Source organism: Peromyscus maniculatus, chromosome 4, assembly GCF_049852395.1.
Source record: "Peromyscus maniculatus bairdii isolate BWxNUB_F1_BW_parent chromosome 4, HU_Pman_BW_mat_3.1, whole genome shotgun sequence".
Taxonomy (NCBI): Eukaryota; Metazoa; Chordata; class Mammalia; order Rodentia; family Cricetidae; genus Peromyscus; species Peromyscus maniculatus.
Window position 1 is genome coordinate 1,642,167 of NC_134855.1, and position 23,079 is coordinate 1,665,245.

Genomic DNA, 23,079 nt, shown 5'->3' on the forward strand with positions numbered 1-23,079 from the left:
TTTCTGCCTCCAGAGGGTAGGTTAAACCGTGGGAGCTTTGGTTGTGAAAACTGTAATAATTTTTCAATTATAAAAATAAAGTCTACACATGGCATTTTCTTGATAGCCATGGTGTTGGGTGCTATGCTAGAGTTAAAAGCACATCATGTCATTTAGACTCCACAGAAGTCTCAGGATGGAGGTACCATCATTGTCCCCACTCTACAGATGAGGAAGCTGAGGCCGGCATTATACCCAACCTTGGAGCAGGTGGAACCTCATTCCGGGTTCTAAGAAGGGCCTGCTGGGATACATGCTTCCTGCCATAAAGGGACAGGACTTCACCGTCCACTCCAAATGTTTTAGTATGCTGACATGGGAGAGGCTTGAGTGCCATGCTCCCCTGATGGGGTCGAAACCATAGACACTTTGTGAGAGGACAGAGGATGTGCCTGGCCAGTGCTATCCCTGTCCCAGCCTGGAGTTTGCACAGCACACTCGGCCATGCACCCCAAGTCTTCAAGCCTGGCCAGGTGCAGGTGGGACTGGGGCATCCTTGCCTGACAGCCACTGCCCAGAGCAGCCGACACTGAGTGATTGCATCTAATTACACTTAACTATGTCATCACCCACACCAACATGTGCGACAAGCTGCCGAGGACACTGTCCCTGCTGCCTCCTCGCCTCGCCTCGCTCGAGAAATAATTACAGGCCTCTCTCCTCTGCCAAATGAGCCTGTAATTAACCCTAATTGCTCAAAATGCAACTGGCTAATTCTGGGAGATTAATCAAGGGGGATTCAATTGTTAGTGAACGACTTAATGTGACAAATGGCTACATTACCTAAGCAGGCCCTGTTGCCCAGCCATCAGTATCATGTCCCGGCCCCAGCTCTGGAGCAGTGGCTCCCCCAGACTCTACCTGGAAATGGACTACTACATCCCAGCCAACAACGAACACACAGCACAAATGGCATAGATGTCCTAGGTCTGTACACACTCGCACAGTCCATGAGCTCACGTGGCGTGTGTGTGTGTGTGTGTGTGTGTGTGTGTGTGTGTGTGTGTGGTTCTGCAATAGGACCCTCTCCTGTACACACTCGCACAGTCCATGAGCTCCCGTGGCGTGTGTGTATGTGGTTCTGCAATAGGACCCTCTCTCGGGATGACGCAGCCCTATGCCACAGATCACAACACAGGAAGACTGCAAGCATGCATGAATTTAACACCCACTTGCCTCCCTGAGCAGGTGTCTGTGCAGTGCATAATCCACACAACAGGTAGACCCTTTAGTCCTCCACCAGGAACGAGGAGGTTCTTGGCCTTTGGGTGAAAAGCTGGCCCTGCCCACAGAGTCCTGAAAGATCTGGCCTAGGCACCATGCCTGCTGCCCTCTAGGTCATTGCCTGCTGTTCTGTATGCTGTGAATGTGTTGCTCTGATTGGTTGATAAATAAAAAGCTGATTGGCCAGTAGCCAGGCAGAAAGTATAGGTGGGATAAAAAGACAATGAGAATTCTGGGACGAGAAAGGCTGAGTCAGGAGACACCAGCCCGCCGTCCAGGGAGCAGCATGTAATGGCACAAAGATAAAGCCGTAGAACACATGGCGACATATAGAGTAACAGAAACGGGCTGATTTAAGTGTAAGAGCTAGTCAGGGTAGGCCTGAGCTAAAGGCCAAGCCGTTTTAATTAATATAAGCCTCTGTGTGTTTACTTGGGTCTGAGCGGCTGCAGGGCCACAGGGACCGGATGGGACACAGAAAAACTCTAATCACAGCCTGTTCCTTCCTCACAGACGTCCACCGGGCCCTCTCAGCTGCGTCAGGTGTTTTGCTTGGGCTCTGGAGTCCTGCGGTCCTTTCTGTTGGTGTTTTTATGTTTCTATCCCTGGAGGCTGTGCACTCCCTGAGAGCTGACCTGGGCCTGCCTCACGCAGCCACATCCTAGGCAGTGCACTACACACACAGGAAGTATTCTGAAACACAGATGTATTTTGCTGACACAAAGGCACAAAGAAAAGAATGCCTCTGTGCATGGGGCTAGAGACGTCCTCCATCTAGTCGGAAGGGAAGACCCCTGTAGGAATGAATGGCCCAAGGCCAGAGCCATGTGGGGGCATGCACACAGGTGTGGGCCAAGGGCAGGACGTCTCCTCAGAGAGTAATATCTGGCCATGTGGCTTGGAGGAAGACTGAGAAGGGCATTCTGTGTCAGGAAACAGAGTGGGCAAAGGCACCAAGTGTGCCTGGCACTCAAAGGCACCTTCAGAGCAGTGCCAAAGACAGCTGGGCCCTCCAAGACATCTAAAGCCAGGGTGAGGCAGGCACGGAGAGACCACCTCTAAACCATAAGACTGAACACAGCTGAACATAGTTCAGACCAAATCAGAGGCTGACAATGACCCAGGAACAGAAGAACTTTCTGCTCATCCATGAGTCTCTCCTCCCTTGCAGACCTGCAGACACGGAGCTGCTCTTTAATGGAATCCAAGTATCTTTGAATTAAGCACAGGACTTGAGGTACCCAGAAGCATTCAAGGAGATGTTCTGTATGGGCACACTATGCAGCTTCCTACAGGGAATGAGGGGCTGGTGAGGGACTCTCAGTGTGCCTGAGAGACAAGAGAACAGGCTTACCTGTGGGTCTGGAGGGGGCACAGGCCCCAGGGCGTGGCAGAGGTTGTTCGGATTCCCTCCGTGGGGCACATGGCTGGGCTGTCCTGCCATCCTGCATGCCCGCCTCACAAGGTCACAGGCTGCAACAGAAAACAAGGGCCTGGTTACTTGCTCCTCCTGACCACTTGTTCCATTTTATAGATGGGCAAGCTGAGGGCACAGCTGTCACTCTGATCACTGTCACCAATTCACAAGTGGCCAGTCTGGGACTCAACACTCCACAGGATACCTTCTCTCTATAATGTACTGCCTCAATTGCTAGGACTGTCCATTGGAGGGGGGAAACTGAGGTACTCTGCAGGGAAAAGAGAACTGTTCACTCAAGGCCATACAGAGGCCTGAAGTACTTATTTTCCTGTTGCTGTGATAAAACACCACAACGGAAGGCAATTTAGGAAGAAAGTTTATTTCAGCTTATGGTTCACATTGTTAGAGTCCATAATGGCAGGGACAGTGTAGGAGCAGACATCGTAGCCAGAGACAACATGGCAGCCCAGACAGGGAGCTGAGACCACAGCATGAAAAGCAGAGTGAACTGGAAGTAGGGTGAGAAAAAATAATTTCAAAGCCCACCTCTAGTGATGTCTTTCCTCCAGCAAAGACACACTACCTCACCCTCCACACCAGCAGCACCAACTGGGAACCAGGGGTCCAAACACCTGAGCCTATGTGGGACATTCTCATTCAAACCACCACGAGGCCCCAGATTCAACCCTGCACTACCAGATACCGAAGCCTCACCCTTTCAGCAAAGGACTGGTCTGTTCTGCTGTCCCCAACACCACCGCATAAATCCAAGTGGGCAGTCTGAGTGGTCAGGAGAACAAAGCCAGACTCAGGCAGCACCTTCAGGAATGACCTCACATCCCCACCCCTGCTGGACCCCAGTGTAGCAGACGGGGCAACACTGGAGGGCCCAGGTTCTGTGGGTAGCTCCCATGTCCAGGGCTGAGCTGATAATGCTCCCACTATACACCCGGTCCTGAGCAAAAGGTCACTGGGTGTCCCCATTGTTACTTCTACTCCTGGTGCTAGAGGCAGCTTCCAGTGTCCCCACCACACAATTCTCTCTGGGGCAAGGACCGACTCTGACGTGCATGGAAGCTTTCTGGCTGGGGGAATGACCTGCACTCAACCGCGTGCTCTTTTCGTGTGGGAAAGTCTACGTGCACCCCACAGTATGTCTTGAATACCCCCATGCTCCAGGCCTGGGTTTGGGGTCCCACGAGGCACATACAGAGGCATCGGTGTAGCTTGGGTAGGAAGAAAGCCCACAGCATCTGCAGCCCCACCCTTTGTGTTCCAATCCCAACCTGAACTCCAGGGGTCTTGACCCAGGCCACTGAGCAGCTGTACTAGTCTCCAGGGAGCCAGAAGTTCCTATGAGTCACAGATGACCTTCCTAACATCTCCAGTGATGAGCACAGGACCCCACAAGCTGGCCAGTCCTGCTGTGTCTGGGTACCTCACATTGCAGGGCCCTAGCTAAGAGACTGGTTGCAGTAGCCCATTTTCTGACACTATACCAAAATGCCTGAGTCTGGGCAACTTTGTAAAGAAAAGTTTTACTGAGCTCACAGTTTTGGAGATCCAAGGGCTTAATGCCAGTGCCTGATCAGCTAACATTATAGTGGCGGGGACTCCTGTGGAAAGGGTAGATCACAAGGCCAGATAGGATGCCAGACAGTCATTCATTCGGGGGTCCGACTTGAGCTTTTATAACAACTTAATCTCTTGAGAAAAATCCTTCCTGGAGGCTGTGCCCCATGACCTGATGACCTCCCACAAAACCCTACCACCATCCCTCAACAGCAGTAAGACAGGAACCAACACACGGCTACGGTAAGAACGGTCGGGCTGTAAGCCGCTCCCCGACCCACACCAGCCAGGAGCGTTTATGACTCCTGGGCACACCAAGGACCCCCAGCCCACTACCGCGCCAGCCTTCCCGCACCCTTGGGCAGTCCTTTGCCTTCGAGTGGCTGCAAATGTGCGTGGAGACAAATCTGGGTGCACGCACACACAGGGCAGAGGGCCAGCGGTGTCTTCATCAACAGCTTCCCTCCTCAGAGACGGTCTCTCACCGACCCTACAGCTCACTGATTTGGCTACAGCAGCTGGCCCACGAGGCCCAGGGATCCTCCTTTCTGTCTGCTCAGCACGTGTTGCCACGCACAGCTCTAATGTGTGTAGAGACTGAACTCAGGTTCTCGTGGATGTGCAGCAAGGACTTTCCCGACTAAGCTCTCTCCCCAAGCCCTCCCTGCTCTTCGGGGCACTTTACAGACTCTACAGCACATAAACTCAGCAACAGAAGTGAGGCCACAAGGGGACATAGGCAGACTGCAGACCCCTGCCAGCAAGACAGCCATTCCTGGCCAGCACATTCATGTGGACTTCCGTCTGTGACATGAACCACCTTTGTGGTGGCTTGTCCTCACATGTGGAGATACACACAAGCAGTCTCTGACTGAGGGTACATGTGGCATCACGGTGGGCCTCTCTCCCTGCACCCACCCACATAGGCCTCACAGTGATGCAGATGGGCCCAGATGCCCTCAGAGCCTTCCATCTTCCCACCATCTGGCTGAACATCCTGTTGCAGCATCCCCCTCCCCAGGGTGACATGGTGGAGGAGCTGGGTACAAAAAGCCCCAGGATAAACAGATAAGCGTGGGGAAGCTTCCTCAGGCACTGCTGTTACTCAGGGGGAAAGCCTGTGACAACAAACTGGGTATGAGAGTGAGCCCGATGTAAAATGCGCATGAATTTGAAGATGAAGCCAGAGGCTCCCGCAGGCTTAGCAGCTGGTACAGGCAACACCCTCTACATCCCTCAGGGTGACATGTTCACCGTCCTCTGCCCTTAGGGGTACCTCTGGGGAAAAGTTGGAGAGCTGTCTTCAGGAGAAGGTTCCATCTTTATCACAGAAGGCTCCAGAATGGGCCCACAGGCTGCCCTGTCCTGGCCATTCATGTATCTGTTCTCCTTCCTATGTGCCTGTCTGGACCCTGTCTCTGAATTCCCCTTCCCTCATCCTGCCTTGCCTAGCTCCAGCCCCTAGGTGTTTGGGGTGCACAGGTGTGTGTGTGTGTGTGTGTGTGTGTGTGTGTGTGTGTGTGTGTGTGTGTGTGTGAATCTGTACTTTCACTTACAAGCTGGGACCCTGGGCAAACCTCACTGCGGAGCCTGGCTGCTGTTTGGGAAGATCATGCCTCCTGGATCAGGCCTCCAACAGCTCTGTGGATTCAAGGTGCCAGGACCATGAGGAAGGGGCCCAAGCCATGTCAGAAATGACAGATAATTTGATGACAGTTGCGTAGGCCCCTAACATGCCCTTCCACCCCTGTAAACTTCATTCCACGAGGTGGAGGCTGCAATCATCCTATTGAGATGAGGACACCGAGGACCAAGGAGGTTGAAAAGCTTGCCTAGGTCACATGGATGAGCAGGGAGGCTAGGACTTGGACCTAAGGGGCATCCTTTTTCTGAGGCCACCACACTGTCATCTTTTCCAGTGGCACTCTGTAGAATGAGCCCTGTCTCCACGTAAGAGCACAAGTTTGGGGTTAGTAACCCTAGGGCCAGTGTCCACAAAGGGCCTTTCCCTCAACAGCAGCTAATGGGCACTGCTCTCCAGGTCACACCCAGCTAGTGTGCACATTGTCTCGTCTATTAAAGCCCCGGCATTAGTGAAGTGCTGACACTCAGTGCAGCCCCATGCACAGCCCAGAAGTACCTGCCACAGTGTTCCTCAGGAGGACAGCCCAGCCTGACGAGAGGAACGTTTCAGGTGGAAAGATCTAGAAGGGAAAGAGAGAGGGCCCTTCTTTATGGGCCATGTTTCCCATTCATCCTCAAGGCTTTTGGGAAACTCATTTTATAGGTAGGGAAACTAAGGCTCAAAGCCCTTTGCCCAGTAAGCTACAGGTCCAGACTTCAGTGGTTCTCCTTCCAAGGCTTTGGTTGTCCCCAGGGAGTCTCCAAAGGGCAGGACTTGAAGGAACCTGCATTCTGTAATACCCCAGTGGAACCCAACCTCCTCACACCACACATTTCTACATAAAAACTGCTTCTTCCAGAGTCAGACGCAGAAAGGCAGCATGCAGTACAGGGCATCTGGAGGGGACAGAGAGTACAGGGACAGACCAGAGGAGCAGGCTATGAGTAACATGGGGAGTCTTTGAGCCCTCTGACCCTGGGGATTCCAGGATCCCCCAGCTCCTGCCAAGCTGCAGCGCAATGAAGCAGTGACTGCCAAGCCCAAGCCAGGGGCCAAAAATCTGTGGAATGTAACTCAGAGCCACAGGCCTCACTGAGTCATCTCAGACCACCTTTCCTCTCCAGTGAGCAAGCGCCTATGCTCTGAGGCGCTGTGCCATGCACATACCATGTGGCCTCTCATCTAGGATCCTGGCTTTCGTGTGAAGAGCAACAAAAAGCTGTCATGTATCTACCAGGCAGCCAGAGATGAACCTGGAACAACCTAGGGGTCTGCGGGAGAGCTGGATGGCTGAGTTCAAATGCTATCTCATTTCTCTATAACCAGCACCTCAGTTTCCACACCTGGGAAATGGGTGAACCATCAGATGGACCTCTGGGAGTATCTAGGTGGATTGCATATTTTAATAGATGTACATTAGGAACAGAGCTGGGTACATGGAAGGTGCCAGAAGCTCTGGCTGCTGTAAGCACTATTTTTGCTAACCCGCACTGAGTAATGAAGGGTAGCTGCCTCCACACATAGTAGTCATGGGGGCTGTGGCTCAGTCAGGACCAAACATTTGCCCTAAGTCACAAAGATACCCATGTCCTCCTTAATGTGAACTGTGGCCACTCTGCCTGGCCTTGGATGAAGCCCTTGCTAATGTGACAGGAACCCTGGGGAGTCAGGGTAGCTGAGTGCTGTTTTAGGTTGGACTCTAAGTTCTAAGTGGTTTTTCTCCCTGATATTGGCCCTTGCCTCCCAATATCTGGTGTCTTTATATTGGGGTAAGTTCCACCTTTATCTTCTGCCAAACACTAGTCCTTATGGAGGCCAGCGGTTCCTAGAGGCTCTCTGTGAAGGTGACCCAAGACACCAGCAAGGCCCAGGCAAGAGCCCTGCCCAGAGTACATATCCAGCCAGCTTCTGATGATGGAAACCTAGTCTGGTGGCCACCCCCTGGAATCTATAACTAACTGGAGAGGTCACAGGCTATCACTGGCCAAGGTGCAGCCTAGAGCTAGAGGCCCAAGGCCCAGGAAGGAGACATAAAAGGTCCCTGCTCCTAGTCACCTATGGAGTCAAGTCTGGTACAGCTTCAGCATCAGCCAACATCCATTACCCACACTGTGCAGATGATGAAACTAAGGCCCCAGAAAGGACCATGCCTTGTCAAAGTAAGACCACAAAGTGGGCAGGGCACCATTTGACCAGCTTCTCAAAGCAATGAGAAAGAAATCCAACTGGTGAGTGCCTGCCACATGGACCAGTTGGTAGAGAACTGGACAGTACACGGTGTGCACTATGTATATTCCATGTGATTGCTAGAATCCACATGCAAAGGAGGAAACGAAAGACAGATGGGTTGAGTGACAGCCCAAGGTCACACAGAAGGCAAAAGGCACAGTTAACACTCAGTCTGCCTGGTCCATCCACATTGCCTTGGAAAAGAGCACAAATGCATGCATGAAGAGACTGACTGAATGGATCCAGCCCGGACAGGCAGCTACGGCTGCAGTGCACTCTCCAGGCCAGTGCCCCTTCTTTACTGGTCTCGGGATAAGCAGATGTTGTTAGTTTATTACTTGACAGGAAGCAGTCAGAGCCAGAATTCTGGGAGCCTGTCAAGCTGGAAAAGACACAGATGGTGTCTGGTTTCTAGACTGGTCCTGTGTCCCCTCACCCTTCCCACCCCTCCCATCCAGAGCACACACACTGCTCAGATGCTGCAGCTCCATGGTCAGTGGACATCCAGCTTCTCTAAGTGCAGGCCACACTGAGGTAAATGGGCCCCTTTCCCAGGCAGTGAGGCCTCCCCAAGGGGGGCCTGAGAGATGTGGAACCAGCTCCCTGGAGCTGCGTGATGCCCAGGGCTGCCTAGGGCTCCCCACACTTTCCTCTCCTATTCCCTCCCTTGGCCCCTGCCCCAGCACCTCTACCTAAATCTACCTTCCTCTTGCCAGCCTAGGATCCCTCTGGGGTACTCCAGACCCAGCCACAGCCACACTCAACATGGTCAAATCAGCTTCAGACTGCCCTTCCTGAGTTCCCATCTCAGCAAGAACCAGGCTCTACCCAGAGCCTCGCCTTCCCTCACAGCCCTGAGTGAGCTTGTTGACTCTGCCTCCAAGGTCTCCTTCCCTCAAATCCCCTCCTAGACCTAACCCTTCCATGGGAGGGTTCTCTTTTCTGATTTGTTATGTGTGTGTGCTGACATGTTGACTGTGTACACATGTGAGGAGACCAGAGGAGGCCTTCAGGAGTCCTTGACTCTGATTCATTCCCTTGAGACAAGGCTGGCAGCCACCAAGTCTCAGCAATCCTCCTGTATCCCTCTCCCCGAGACCCCCACCACTCATACTGTGGTTACGGGCATGTACAGTCATGCCCAGCTTAGTATGTGGTGCTGGGGATCTGAACCCAGGTCCTCATGCCTACACAGCAAGTGTTCTTACTCACTGAGCCACATATCCCCTCCCCAACAAGTCCGCACTGATTCCAAGGCAAAGGCCACAGGTCAGAGTGAGACGTTCCCAAGCCATGCCCAACTGGCACTGGCCTGCTCACTCCATGCCCATCCTCCCAGGCAACCCCACAGATACACCACAGAGCCGCCTTGCCCTCTGACAGCACCTCAATCCTCCCAGACTTCTACATGCATCAGCATTCACCCAGAAGATCTATCCATGATCTCTTAATTCACAAAGTCACACTCAGCTACCAGGGTCAGGTCTCTGGCCTGCCTCGGGCTCAGAAATTGTTGTGGGATCTTGGCAAAGTGTCATCCTCTCCCTGAGTTCAAAGTTACTTAGAAAGGAGGGGCATCCATACCTCCCAGGGTGGCCAGGTGGTCCCAGTATGAAAAGTTCCACATAGATTTCTGCCTAAAATCAACATTTAGCTTCCTCTGTCATCAAATCTGCTTCTGAAGCTGGTCTTCAAGAGCAGAAACTGACCATAGTGTCATCTTCAAGCTGCTAGGCTGTGGGAGGCACGGAGGTCCTTGTGCTCACAGATAGGCACCAAGGAAACCAGGAATGTTAAACACATGGGTTGTTACTGCAAAAGCAGGGACGCATCATCTGCCCAGAAGGCTGGGAACAGACATGGTTAATAGTCTGCTGACCTCTGTACTATGAGACCATACTGGATCCTCCCCTAGACCCTTACTGTGAGCATGTCAATCTATAGAACCCATCTTTATGGAAGATGTCACATGTACTTTACAAAGAGTTTTTGATGTAGTTACATCTTAAGCTTTATTGTACACATGGGATTGAGTTAATTATCATCAATTTTTTTTTCGCTTAAATATTACTAAAATAAACTACTAGGGGTCAGATTCTCAAAGTTTGAACCAACTTTTTTTTTTTTTTTTTTTGGTTTTTTGAGATAGGATTTCTCTGTGTAGCTTTGGAGCCTATCCTGGAACTCACTCTGTAGCTCAAACTCACAGAGATCTGCCTGCCCCTGCCTCCCAAATGCTGGGATTAAAGGCGTGCGCCACCACCACCCGGCTCTAAACTGCCTTCTTGCCTCCCATAGATCTATATTTTCCTGACTATAGTGGTCACAGAGACACACCACCACCACCACCACCACACATACACTAAGGCCTTGCCCAGGTCCGGCATAAAAGGACCCTACTGAGAGATGACCAGACAAACTCTCACTGGCAGGCGGAGCGGCCCCCAAAGCCTTGGGATCCCTGTGAGCACAGCTCAGACAGAAGCTATCAAGCGACTTTAGCCAAAACATCAGAACAAACCATACCGTGCACTGTGGGGTTCCCAGGACTTGCAGGAATCAGCGGTGGCTCCTGGTCACGTTTCTGTTACCATTCTTGGGTAACAAAGGGGCTATAACCATCTCGTCTTTTCCTTAAAGGAAGAGTGAGACACTGGGGTCCTATGGGGAGGCCCTGGTTTAAATTGCTACAGATAAAGCTGAGATCTGCTAATTGCATCCTCTACATACATCCCCACCTGTGGATATCTGCACCCCCATTTAACAGGTCAGGACACTGAGGCACACAGAACTTAGATGACTTATTAAGTTTGTAAACAGTAGGACCTGTGTGACCCCCAGTCCTGATTCTTCAAAAGTCTGGGATTTCTATCACTTGCCTGGAGCGATTCTTGGAAATTACCAGGAGCCAGAAGCTAGGATCCATTCCCTGGGATCCCCAGGGTTCCTAGGAAACACACCACCCCAGTGACTCCTGCTGAGCCCTTACCCCAGAAATGAAATTTTTCAAGACCTTGGCAGGTTCTCCTATGTCTGTAGTGAATGGTCTCCTGGCAAAGTTCACTCCTACCCCAATACCCAACTGCACAACCTCCTCCAGGCAGCATTCTTGGATTCCCTTTCCTGCCTCTGGTGTGTCACTAGCGGTGTGGTTCTGTGAAGTCTCTGTCTGATCATGGCTTCCCTTTCCTCAAAGGTAGAGACCAAGTCACTCATCTCCAGGGCTCAGTGGGCACAGAGAGGGTCAGGTCGGGCAAAGCTGCTGAGACTGCAGGGCAAGAGACTGGCATCCCCGGAAGCCTGGAGAGCCAGGGCTAGGGAAGGGCCCAGTTCAAGGCAGAAATCCTTGAGAGCAGAAATCCATCTATCCCTGTATCCTTTTTCAGACACTGTTATTCCCACAACCAACACCAGGAGGAGAAAAACAGGCAGAGCAGTCCCAAGGGGCTATAGGTTCAAGGTCTGTCCCAAGCCTGCCCCCAGGCCTAGCAGAGTGCCAGCCATCCCTGGTGGCCCCCTGAAGACCCCCTAGCTTCAGATCCCACCCCATGGAAATGTGCTCCACCTGTCCCCACCACTACACCAGGAGTTCTAGCAGACTGGCTGTCAGCACCTGCCCTGGCCCACAGCCGTGGCGAAGGTCTCTCAGGCTAGGGGCACTGCTGCCCTCCCTGGCTATCCCTGCCGGCATGCAGCTGAGGAAGCTGTGGATAGCAGAGGTGCGGCCAGGTCGGGTGACCCTCTGAGTCTGGCTCCCTGTCATTTGCTGGGCAAGTCCCCAGAGTACAAGTAGCAAGAAAGGGGGAAGAGCTCCTGACAGCAGGAGATTGGCAGGGCTGGTACCTTCCAAAGTGAGCAGCCCCAGGGCAGGTCCGCTCAGCTGAGGGTTGAGGGCTGCTGCGGTGCCCGGAGCCTCTGAGGATCCAAATGGCCTCTCAGTGCCAAGGCGGGTGAGGGACATGGGGCCCCTCCGTTTGTGCTTGGGACTTCCCCTTCCCAAGACTCCAGGCCTCAGACACCACCAAAAGGAAACTCCCCCACCACACACTGCTCCAAAAATAGCTGGGACTGCCACCTCCATGGCGAATGGAACTTATCACAGCCCCCACAGAGGCTCCTGCTTACCAGGGAGTACAAGCTGGTGGCAGTGGCCACCAGATGGTACAGAAGCTTAAAATGCTACTAGAGTCCACCTGGGATGGCCTGGTCAGTTTCTCACTTTATCCACCAGGAAACTCAGGCAAAAGGGTAAGAGGTTACTTGGAGGCCGGGCAGTGGTGGCACACGCCTTTAATCCCAGCACTCAGGAGGCAGAGCCAGGTGAATCCTGTGAGTTCGAGGCCAGCCTGGGCTACAGAGTGAGTTCCAGGAAAGGCACAAAGCTACACAGAGAAACCCTGTCTCGAAAAACCAAAAAAAAAAAAAAAAGCCCACTTGGGACTATAAGCACAGCAGGGCCAACATCAGCCTGGGGACAAACACATACCCTACCGCTGCCCCCAAGCCAATGCCATGCCCTATACAAACGAATTTTCCCTCCAGGCTATCACTGCCATCCATCACCTGGCACTTAGACACTGATGCAATGAGTCAGTTTGGGACCCAGGAGGGAAGAGGGAATCCTTCCCTTGTCCCTGAGCTCCATCCCACCAAGCATAAAAGTCCTTGTCCCTTCAGAAGCCTAGCCCTTCCTGGGCTGGGCAGCTGGCTTAGTGGGGAGGAGGCTCCCTGAGCGCATGTGAGGACCTAAGTTCGGATCCCTAGAACCCAAGTAAGCTGGACACAGGAGCACTGTCCATACTCCCAGCACTCCCTTTGAGAAGGGAGCCTGCAGCCCAGCTAGCTTGGTCTATGCAGTCACAGACAAGTGACTATTTCAAATAAAGTGGATGCAAGGGTTGGCACCTGCAGTGGTCTCCTGACACCCCTCCCACACCCCCACCCCCATGTATTCATACACACGAATGCATGAACACACACACACACACACACACACACACACACACACACACACACACACACACACGAGTGTATTTTTAATAAAAACAGAGGCTTGGCCCTTCCCCTTCTTTGCTTGCTATCTGCAGGCCATGAAAGAGGACCTGTCAACCCCCAGTGCTGGGTTAAAGCCCTGGCTCTGCGACACCCCCACCATGTGCCTTGATCTTCTCATAGATTAAATGGGGACAAGGACAGCATCTACTGTCCCAGGATGCTAGATGACTATATGACATTATAGGGGTCAAAAGTGCTCAGCTCTGGGCCTGGCCCCTAACAGACACCCAAACAGCGGGATCATTGTTTTGTCTGAGTCCACTCTTACTTAGACATTGCGGTCCTGGAGCATTCCCAGGCTTCCTTTCCCCTCCCCCTCTTCTCCAAGCCTCTACTATGTAGAAACTGTGCTGACCCCTGGGAAATGCCGGATGCCACAGACAAAAAGGCCCTGTTCTTACTGGGGCCACAGGCCAGAAGAGCATCCAACAGTCTCAAAAAGGAACAGCGGTCACACGGAGCTTCTTGCCACACGACTCCTCTACCCCCAAAGTCTCAGTAGCTAGACAGGTGGGCAGGACTAGACTGAGGGAACAGGGTTCCCAACAGAGGACACAGGACTCAAAGGCACAGAGGCAGGCTGGATTCAGGTCCCAGCTACTCTGCATGCCGCACCAAGGGATGAGGATGGCATTTACTGTGCCCAGGTCTGCTCCAGGCCTTCCTCCACACGCCACACCTGCCTTCTCCAGAACAAGAGCCACTCCTACCCTGCGCTCCATCTGCAGTCCCGCTGCTGTGGGCTCTGACACTGGCATATGGCAGCTGAAGCCCGAGAGGCTGTGCTGTGCCAGACTCCGGCACTGGGGCTCGGCCACCTGCCAATACACCTTCCCCGCCGGCCCCAAATGTCGGGCATATGCCTAGTACTGGCTCCCTTGGTGACAGCCGCTGGGCCCAGGGCAGCCATCCATAGGGGCTGGACTCCAAGGCCAGGTCCTGGGGTTTGATTCTCCCAAGAAGGAGATGGTCAAAGACTTGTGTCTCCCATGACCCCATTAGTCTGGTTCACAAAGAAGGTTCCAGACAGGAGGGTATGAGCCTCCTGAAAATCACTGTGAGCCCCCTCCACAATCTCCAATGACACTGTCTCCTCAGTCCAATCCTGCCACCTACATGGCCACATAATCACGAGTTCTCCAGCTACTTCCGATGTCTCTCCTGATCAGATATTTGCTGGACATGAGTTAGATCTGGAGCATATGGCCATTTTTTTCAAAGGGTAAATTTTTGTTTTGTGTGTATGAAGGTGCGGCACAAGTGTGAGCTTGCGTGCAAGTTCACACACCTGTGTGAGGCCAGAGTTTTTAGTTCACGTCTTCTACCGCTCTCCACTTCCTTCCTGACACAGGGGTCCTCACTGACCATGAAGACTGCCCTGAGGCTCCCCCGTCTGCCTCCCACCACATCTGCTCAGCTCTTATGTAGATCTGGACATTAGTCCTTGTTCTTACACGGCAAGTGTTTCGTCCACTGGGCTCTCTCCCCAGCCCCTAACACGTGGCCACTTTTAACTCCACCTGGGAGACTTTGGCTCTCAGTTGTGGCACACAGCATGGTGGTTCAGGAATTACAACTTGGGCACCCACAGGGCTGCTTAGTCTCAGGAAAGTCCAAGACTGTCTCTGGCCTCAGTCTCCCCACCTACATCATGGGTCTGGGGTGATCCTTTTTGTCTGATGTTTGACAAGAGTAATGGGGGATTCGTGACCCACTGGGGTACCCTGAAACTGAGCTGGGAGTCTGGTATCCAACACCACGCTTGCTTCCAGGAGGAAAGCAACTCTTCCAGGTTTGGAAGAGGCAAGAGGATCTGTTCTCTGGCCTGAGAACACTTTCTGCATACTGCCACCACCATGTGGGATGCCCTCCCCACCACGGGCTCCCAAACACAACCACAGTGGCAGTATGTACGTAGAGAGAATGCTACACCCAGAGCTCCCCTAGCTGCCAGCAGCTGGCCGACCAACCACTCGAGGACATCGGCAGTAGGCATGTTCACAAAGGTGCCCTGAAAGGCAGCCCTGTGCACCTACAGATGAAGAAACAGCCTTGCCCACTGTGTTCCAGCTGGAGAGACAGAGCTTGCCTGGTCCCTGGGTAAGCTACATGCGTGCCTTCTGAGAAGAAAAATATTGAGGGTGGATAGGGACAACCAGACCTAAGTACCGAAAAGGACCAAGGAGGCTTCTGGGGGGCAGCTCAGCCCAGGCTCTGGAGTCTGAAAGCTCCAGGTTCAAATCCCATGCTGCCTCTGTCCAGCTCTCTGCGTGTGGGCCCGTGTCCCAGCTACCTCTGTAGTTCTGTCTTATGAAAACAGGGGCTTTTGCAGGACCCGCCTTGTGGGGTTATATGCACACATGCTGGTAAATACCTGCTGTAGCCTATGCACATATAGGAACTCACGTATGGCTACAGTGATGATGAATGTCAGAGCCAAGTACTGCTCAATCAAGTACAGACTGCAGCACATGCTCTCTGAAGCCATTCCTCACTCTCCCAGGGACCCCAGGCCACCCTGACTCCCTCTTCATCCTCCTGAAGAGATGGAGACAGCATTTCACAAGTTACCAGGACGAATCTGGTATCTCTCCCACCACTTCAATAACATAACTCTTGGCCTGGACTGGTAAGGGACCTTATATATTTACATGACGATCGTGCCTCATGATCACAGGTCTCGTGGTTCCGGCAGGCAGCATGTGACAGGGATGACTGTGGTCCCAGGAGAGTCACTATTTTCCGATGACTTTTATTGTCCATTATATCCTGGCGTTTACAGGGCTCTGCTCGGGGCCTGGCAGGAATACGGCACACGGAGGGCTGGGGGCTGGGGCTGGTGCATATTCTGGCTCTAGTGCTGCAGACTGTCTTCCGGGTTCATCCACCCACCAGGTCTTTATGTGATGCACAGATTTCAGAACCTCAGTGTGGGGCCTGAAGGCATCTAGACATGGATGCTCCTTGAAGCCCAGGGGTGCTCCTGGTGGCCTTGGGGCGTGGTGGGGTAGGGTGAAGGTGCTGCATGGCAAAGGTGGGGTGCGGAGGTGTTGTGCCGAGCTGTCTACCACTGGCTTGAGGAGCTTGGTAAGTTTTTAGGGATTTTATAAGACGGTTGAAATCAACCATGGGAAGAAATTAGCAAACAGTATAAATCAAGGAGAATTGTATTGTTAAACATTCTCTAGGGATGGAAGGGGTGCCCCAGCAAGCCATTGGGGGCATGGGAGATGACATGGGCTGAGGAGTCAGGTGTGACTTTGAGCACATTATCCCCCTTTCAGAGCCTGTATACCTGTATACATAGCTTCCCTCTATATTACATGGGCACACACCAAAGCTCCTTGGGTATGAGAGGACTGCCATACATTGCAGGAAGTTCCCTAGTGATGTCTGGCATACAACATGTGTTTAACAAATGGGCTATTATCACTTGTTGTTCAATATTGAGCACCTACTTTGTACTGAACAGTATGAGTCGGAGACATAGAAACATTCTGGGGTAGCCAATGATACATTCTTTGTATGTGGCACTCCTGATGGTCTGCAAAGGGACTGTCACCCACACCACCTTATGGGAGCTCCTGACAGCCTTGGAAGACAGGCAGAGCAGGAATGGAACCCATCTGAGGTGAGGAAGAGAAGCTGGAAGGCTATGACACACAACGGGTCCCTGATCGGGCATCCAAGTGGCTTGGCCCCACTGGCCTGCTGTGGCTCCTGCCTGGGAACTCCCATGGTAGCCAGGCAGGGCCCTGTTGGTACTGGGCCATCCAGGAAGAGGACAGACAAGACACTATTCGTCTGGTGTCCTGGGTTCTAGTCTGGGCTCCTGTCTCTCTTGCTCCACATCTTTTGCCTTGGGGCTCTGGGGCCCGATGAAAGGGCTAAACTCTCAATGCCCCTGATAAAATGTCTCCTGTAGGCCTCCCACAGACCTCTACAAACCTTATGCCAATACCTGTTGTGGCCCAGTGTGATCCCAGGTGATACCCAGGGTCTACTGGGTAGGAAGGAAGAGAGGATTGAGTATGGCAGAACCCTTATACACTGTTGCTGGGTTCTTCACCTACACATTTCACAGAAGCGGAGACTGTAGCTTGAAAAGTCTGTGGTCACTGTCCCCCGACGCTCCCTCTTCCACAGCCCCCCCACTCCCATACTCCCACCCCCATAAGAGCCAGACTCACATCCTAGGCTGGAGTTCCAGATCTTGTGGCTGGGTGCCCAACAGAAACAAGGAAGGTACTACACTCCTGATAGATACCCTGGCGGCCCACAGAGGGGAGACCCCAGCCATCCAGCCTCAGCTCGGTGGTGGCTGTGCACTTCAGGGTACTGGAGGATCGGGGAAAGTGCTGGTGACTCAGATAACCTTTGAGGCGGCAAGACAGAGGAAGTGGGTGGCATTCTGGGGGTGTGCCTAATTTCCTAGAAGGGTGCGTCATCGGCTTTTGTTTAATCAGCGATTACTCTGACCATCCACAGCCACCTGTGTTTAGGGCAGCACCACGTGGCTGGCCTAGTTCTGTAGCAGTCACAGGTGGGCAGGTCAGAGAACAGATAAGGCAACAGGCTGGGGGTGGACACACAGCAGGGACTCAAGGCTTCAGACTCCTTGGCCAAGAGGTCAATTTTTCTATTTGCAAGGACAGAAGAGACCCTCCAAAGCTTTATAAGAAAGAGATGGAAAAACAGCAGCTGAATAGCAGGCATCGAGGCCTCAGCCAGCCGCGGAGGCTCCAGGCACTGATGCTGGAATTCCTGTGGCTGAGGGTCATGCGACTTCCTCTGCAGAAGACAGTTGAGAAAGTCTGACTGGGCAGGAAGGAAGGGACGTGTCCACGAGACAAGAGATCATGTGCTGCAGCCCTGGCTGCCCCACAGGCTAGCTACATGACCACCAATGAGTCCCTGGCCTTCTAGGAGCCTCAGTGACCCTTGTTTATTAACTCTGTATCAAGTATAATTCCGTGTGCTTGAGTGCTACCTAACTTAATGCCCTCAGTAGCCCTGTGAGACAGGTATGCCATCATCTCCATTTTGTTAAAGGAGAAAACTGAAGCACAAAGGCAGGCTACCTGAGCTAGGTGGAAGTCAGGTGACCTGGCTCTGCAATGCATGCCCCTGACCACAGACAGCTCAGCCCTCAGCCTGCAGTGGGTGCTGGCTGGTCCCTAGCATTCTTCCTGTTCTAAGAGAACACTGCACAATGACTAGAGGCCCCCATTAGGCAGCAACCACAGTTTGGAGACAGTCTCAGCTACTGCTGCTTTTTTGTGAAGTCCAATTTCTTCAGTACACTTAGCAGCCTTTATAGACCAGGGCCTAGGAGTCCCTCAGGAGGCCCCCTGAGTCACAGCAGCGATCAACCTGTCTCTTTGAGCCTTGCTGAGAGGTGCCCATGCAAACAGGAATGGATGACCCTACTGTGATGTCCGTTTTGGAGTTTTACACACAGGTCAGCCTCGGGAACTGCAGGAGGGAGACTGCCATTCATGTGTCCAAGAAAGAGAGGAAAAAAACATCTATTCATAGTCAGACATAGCTGTTCTGTGGAAGTGCCTCTCCGGATGCAACGAGCAGACCCGCTGTGTGAGGGATTCCGGAAGAGTGTGACCTCGGAGCATCCACGTGGAAGCCTCAAAGACTTGGGTGGCCACCAAGCTTTTAAAATATGCCTGGACATTGAACCATGCAATTCCAGAGGGAGCATGGTTCTGACCTAAAACCCAAGCATGTCTTCCCAAGCAAAATTCTTTCAACATTTTTTAGCTTAAACAAACAGCCAGCCAATTTGGTTTCCCTTGACTCTCTTAAGTAAGGAAGAAACAGCCACTAAGTCTCGTGTTCACGCCCCTCCCCATGCCATGCACAGGCCATGTATGTAGACGCATCAACTCACCACCCCAGGGTAGCACTGATGTCTCTACTTTATAAGGAAAGAAACTGGGGCTCAGAGAAAGCTGGGAGACAGCAAAGGAAAGGTCTAAAATCTGGGGTAGAGGGCCAGGAGCTGGCAGTGCACGCCTTTAACCCTAGCACTTGGGAGGCAGAGGCAGGCGGATCTCTCTGAATTTGAGGCCAGCCTAGTCCACGGATCAAGTTCCAGGGTAGTCAGACTACACAGAGAAACCCTGTCTCAAAACAAACAAAAAACAAGAATCCAGGGTGGGGGATTACAGAGATGGCTCAGTGGGTCAGAATGCCTGCTGTGCAAAAATGAGAATCTGAGTTCTAATACCTGGTATTCACATAAAGAGATGGGAGTGGTCATCCATGCCTGTAACCCTAGTGCAGACACAGAGGATCACTGGTACTGACTGGCTGCCTGCCGAGGCCCAGGTTCAGAGATATCATTTTAAAGAAATAAGGCAGAAAGTGACAGAGTAAGACACCCGATATCCTCCCCTGACTTCCACATACACAGCAAACACATGCACACACCCACAGTTTGGCTTTGTAAAGTATGAGGTGAATCCCGCAAAATATTTTGCCTGCAAAATTAAGAGGTGCCCTCATCATGGAAGTGCAGGGAAAGTTCTGGGGGTTAACACATAGGTCCTGGGCTCTGGGTGCATACATGTTCCCTTTACAGGCATCTGGAGGCCTTTAGAAATGGCCAGTGGGGTGGGGTTTGACCTGGGCAGCCATTCATTAGGCCCAAGGGCAGCTGGAGTAACTATCTAGGAGCCACCTGGGTCCTGTTCCTCAGACACTGGAATCTACAGAGGGAGGGAATGCTGTGCTGAGCACTCAGCACACTCTCCGGCTCTGTTCACGGTTTTATCAACACGGGAATATCACTTGGAAAGTCCACCTGCAGGGCCACCATCTTCCTCCTCCTCCCAGGAGCCAAGACGACCCTCCACCCTCTCACAGGAGACTGCAGAAAGGGCCTTGGGAATATCTAGTATTTCCTCAGAACAGGAGTACCTGTGAGTGGAGGGCAGTATGGATGTTCAAAGAAGGCACAGCATGTGTGAAGGCTTAGAGGACAGGGAGATCAGCTGTGTGCTGGGGACAGAAGCCGAGTCTCCACAAGTCAGACCCACAGGGCTTGTGTCTGCCTGCATTCTCCCTGGACCCTCCTCCAGTGCTCGTTACATGGCACCAAGTGTTAGTATGTGCTACTAGACGGGTCATGTGAGCATTCAAAGCCTGATGCTCCTCTCCTGTGCTCACAGCTACACCCCACATTCGACCTCCACTCATATGCACATGAAACAGAAAAGGAACACCTATGGGAATTCTTCTGGGGAGTCCCCCAGCAGGCAGGCCCTCAGGAGCAGTTAACGCGGCAGCATCGGGCTGCTTCTGTTCAGTAAGACTTGAAGCGTCTATTGTGTGCCAGGCCCAGGCCCTGTGTTGGGAACAGGAAGGATTCACACCCTCAAATGTACCTAGTTTCTCTTCCTGACCTGGGCAGGCCCAGGATGTGACTTCTCTACTTCACAGGAGAAGCAGCGTGAAGCTTAGAATCTGGGAGGTGTCATGGCTGGGACACCCGGAACTGTGTGACTACAGAGCACTTGCCAAGAGATAAGGGTCCCTGATGAGCAAACTGGGCCAGATCCCCTTCCTTCCTTTATCCACTCACTGGCTGCCAGTGCTGGGAATGGAGCAGATGGCAGGCCTTTGCCACTCTCCAGAGAGGAGTTCTTCCTCTTGCGCGGCCAAGGTAGGACTGATGCTAAACTCTGAGAAGCTCTAGGTCCTTAATGGCCTCAGCAGATGCCTCCAAAGGACTAAATGATGGCCTGTACTAAAGACAAATCTGGGGAATGTGGCCTGGACTCCTGCCATAGGCACACAGTGAACAGGCTCTGGAGTTAGGACCCTGCCTCCCTGAATCTCCAGGTCTATTCCACAGGCAGGGATAAAGGAAGTGACTGTGCCCTGCAGTCCCAGCCTGGTCCTCCCCCCCCTCCCTCCCTCCCTCCCTCCCTTGGTCCCTGTCTCTTCCATAGGAATGCAGCAGGCTCTGGAGATTCTTCTCTTTCCAGATGTCCCTCAATGTTCCATCTACCTGGAACCTGAGAATGTGGCCTTAGAAGTACAAGTGGTCTTACCTAACCATAGTTCAAACTTAGGACTTCTTGACTTTTTGTAATGGTACAAAATAGATACACAGTCTGCATAAATCTAACTTTCGGTTTTTGATTTTTGTTTGTTTGGCTGTCCTGGAACTTGCTCTGTAGATCAGGCTGGCCTCGAACTTACAGAGATCCACCTGCCTCTGCCTCCCGAGTGCTGGGTCTAAATGTATGTGTCACCACACTTGGCTAACTTTTCAATTTTTAATTTCAATCTGTTCCCAAGCTAGCCATACACAGTCTGAGGGCTTTAGGAGGCTGGGCAGAGACAGCCATGGCTCCAGTCCCACAGTTACATCACGAGGGGAACTCACCCTCCATCTACAGGGTACAGTACAGGAAAGTGCCAGTAGGCTAGACAGACTCAGTGTGGTTTTGAATTAAGGCATTTCAACTTATGATGGGCTTAGTTAGACTGTAAGTTGAGACACAGTCATAGGCCTTTTGCAAGTATAATTGAGTTAAACTGAAGTAATGCAGGATTAGGATGATCCCTAATATAATGGAGTCTTTCTATGAAGAAAATTTGAGTGGAAACACACATACAGAGACAGAGAGACAGAGACAGAGACAGAGAGACAATGATGGGTCTATAGCTCAAGAATACCAGAGTTGACAATGCTCACCAGAAGTGACTCTCCTTTAAGAGAAAGGCAACCCCAGTGTCTTGGTTCCAGACACCAGGTCTCTGCATCAGTGAGCATTGTGTCCACTGTGTTCTGCTGCTCAGTGTCAGGTGACTTGTTAAGACAGCCCTAGGGGCAGACTGGAATCATACGTGATGTATACGGCCACAAAGCAGAGGCACTGGCACCCCCTTCCCTTGGGTCCCACTCTGCCCCTACTTCCCCATACAGAGGAAACAAGGCCTGACTCCTGGATCTAGGGGAGTTCAAAGACCTGTAATGCTTCCCTCAAATTCTGAAGACAGACTTAAGGCTGCCAACGTTTTTCCAGCATCTAAAATAAAATTTCCATCCATTATCACCATTCTTCAGGAGAAAGGACACAACATCAGAAAGTCATTAATGCCAGGCTTAACCTTCTGTTTTCATTTCACTGGGGCACACATCCCACAGTTCCGGGTCTTGCCTGGCTCTAGATTCAGGGTGCAGGAAACTAAGTTGCTGTACCAGAGATTCCCTTCAGTCCTGGCTGAGGGGGGTGAGTCTGGACTTCCTCGTGTCCTGTGGGAAAACAAAGGTGTGCTCCCAGTTGGAATCCATGAGAATTCCAGCAAAGGCCCTCTGATGGCAGGCAGTGTCCCAGCTCCAGGGAGGACACAGCCCCCAGGACATGGGGGTAAGGGAAATGAAAAGGAAAGGCATCAGCCCTTCCTATGAAGAGAAGCGAACTGTGAAATTTCACAATGTGTAGACTTGAGGGCCCAGCATCTCCAGGTCCATTCAAACTCACTTCATAAACCCAAGCCTGGCCCCTGCAGAGTGTGGGACCAGATGCCTTGTGCTCAGGGAGGGGCTCTCAAAACATGTGGCCCTAATGGCCTGATGACCCAATGGACAAGGGTCACTCTGTGCTTTAGGAACATTTCATCCACGTCTGCCCTGCAGTAAGCAGAGAGAGCAAAGGGACATGTGTCCTTTCCTGGACACTCCCACACCAGGACACACTCCCTAGCTGGGGCCAATGGGCACAAGGCAGCAGGTGGCCTCAGATGACAGGGTCTAATGCAAGCGGAGCCTCCCAGAGCATGCAAGCCTCCCAGAGCACGCAAGCCCATCTGCCCTCCCCCCCTTCTGTGTGCCCCAACAGGGGCAGGGTGGGCCCCCCTCAGGAAGCCAGGAAACACACTCTTTTCT

General features: G+C 52.4%; 1 protein-coding gene across 7 annotated transcripts in view; it reads right to left on the minus strand.

Annotated features, from left to right (window-relative positions):
• The window catches only part of Nek6 (NIMA related kinase 6), a 73,847-nt gene that overhangs the window by 32,144 nt on the left and 18,624 nt on the right, over positions 1-23,079 (minus strand). For 5 of the 7 annotated variants that reach the window (XM_076568447.1, XM_076568446.1, XM_076568445.1 and 2 more), the window contains exon 2: positions 2,618-2,736. In XM_076568447.1, coding sequence (XP_076424562.1) covers positions 2,618-2,707 — 90 coding nt within the window. In that variant the 5' untranslated portion in view covers positions 2,708-2,736. Of the gene's footprint in view, positions 1-2,617; positions 2,737-6,395; positions 6,455-17,353; positions 17,505-23,079 lie in introns of those variants that run through there. The other 2 variants (XM_042274736.2, XM_076568443.1) reach the window with 2 other exon arrangements.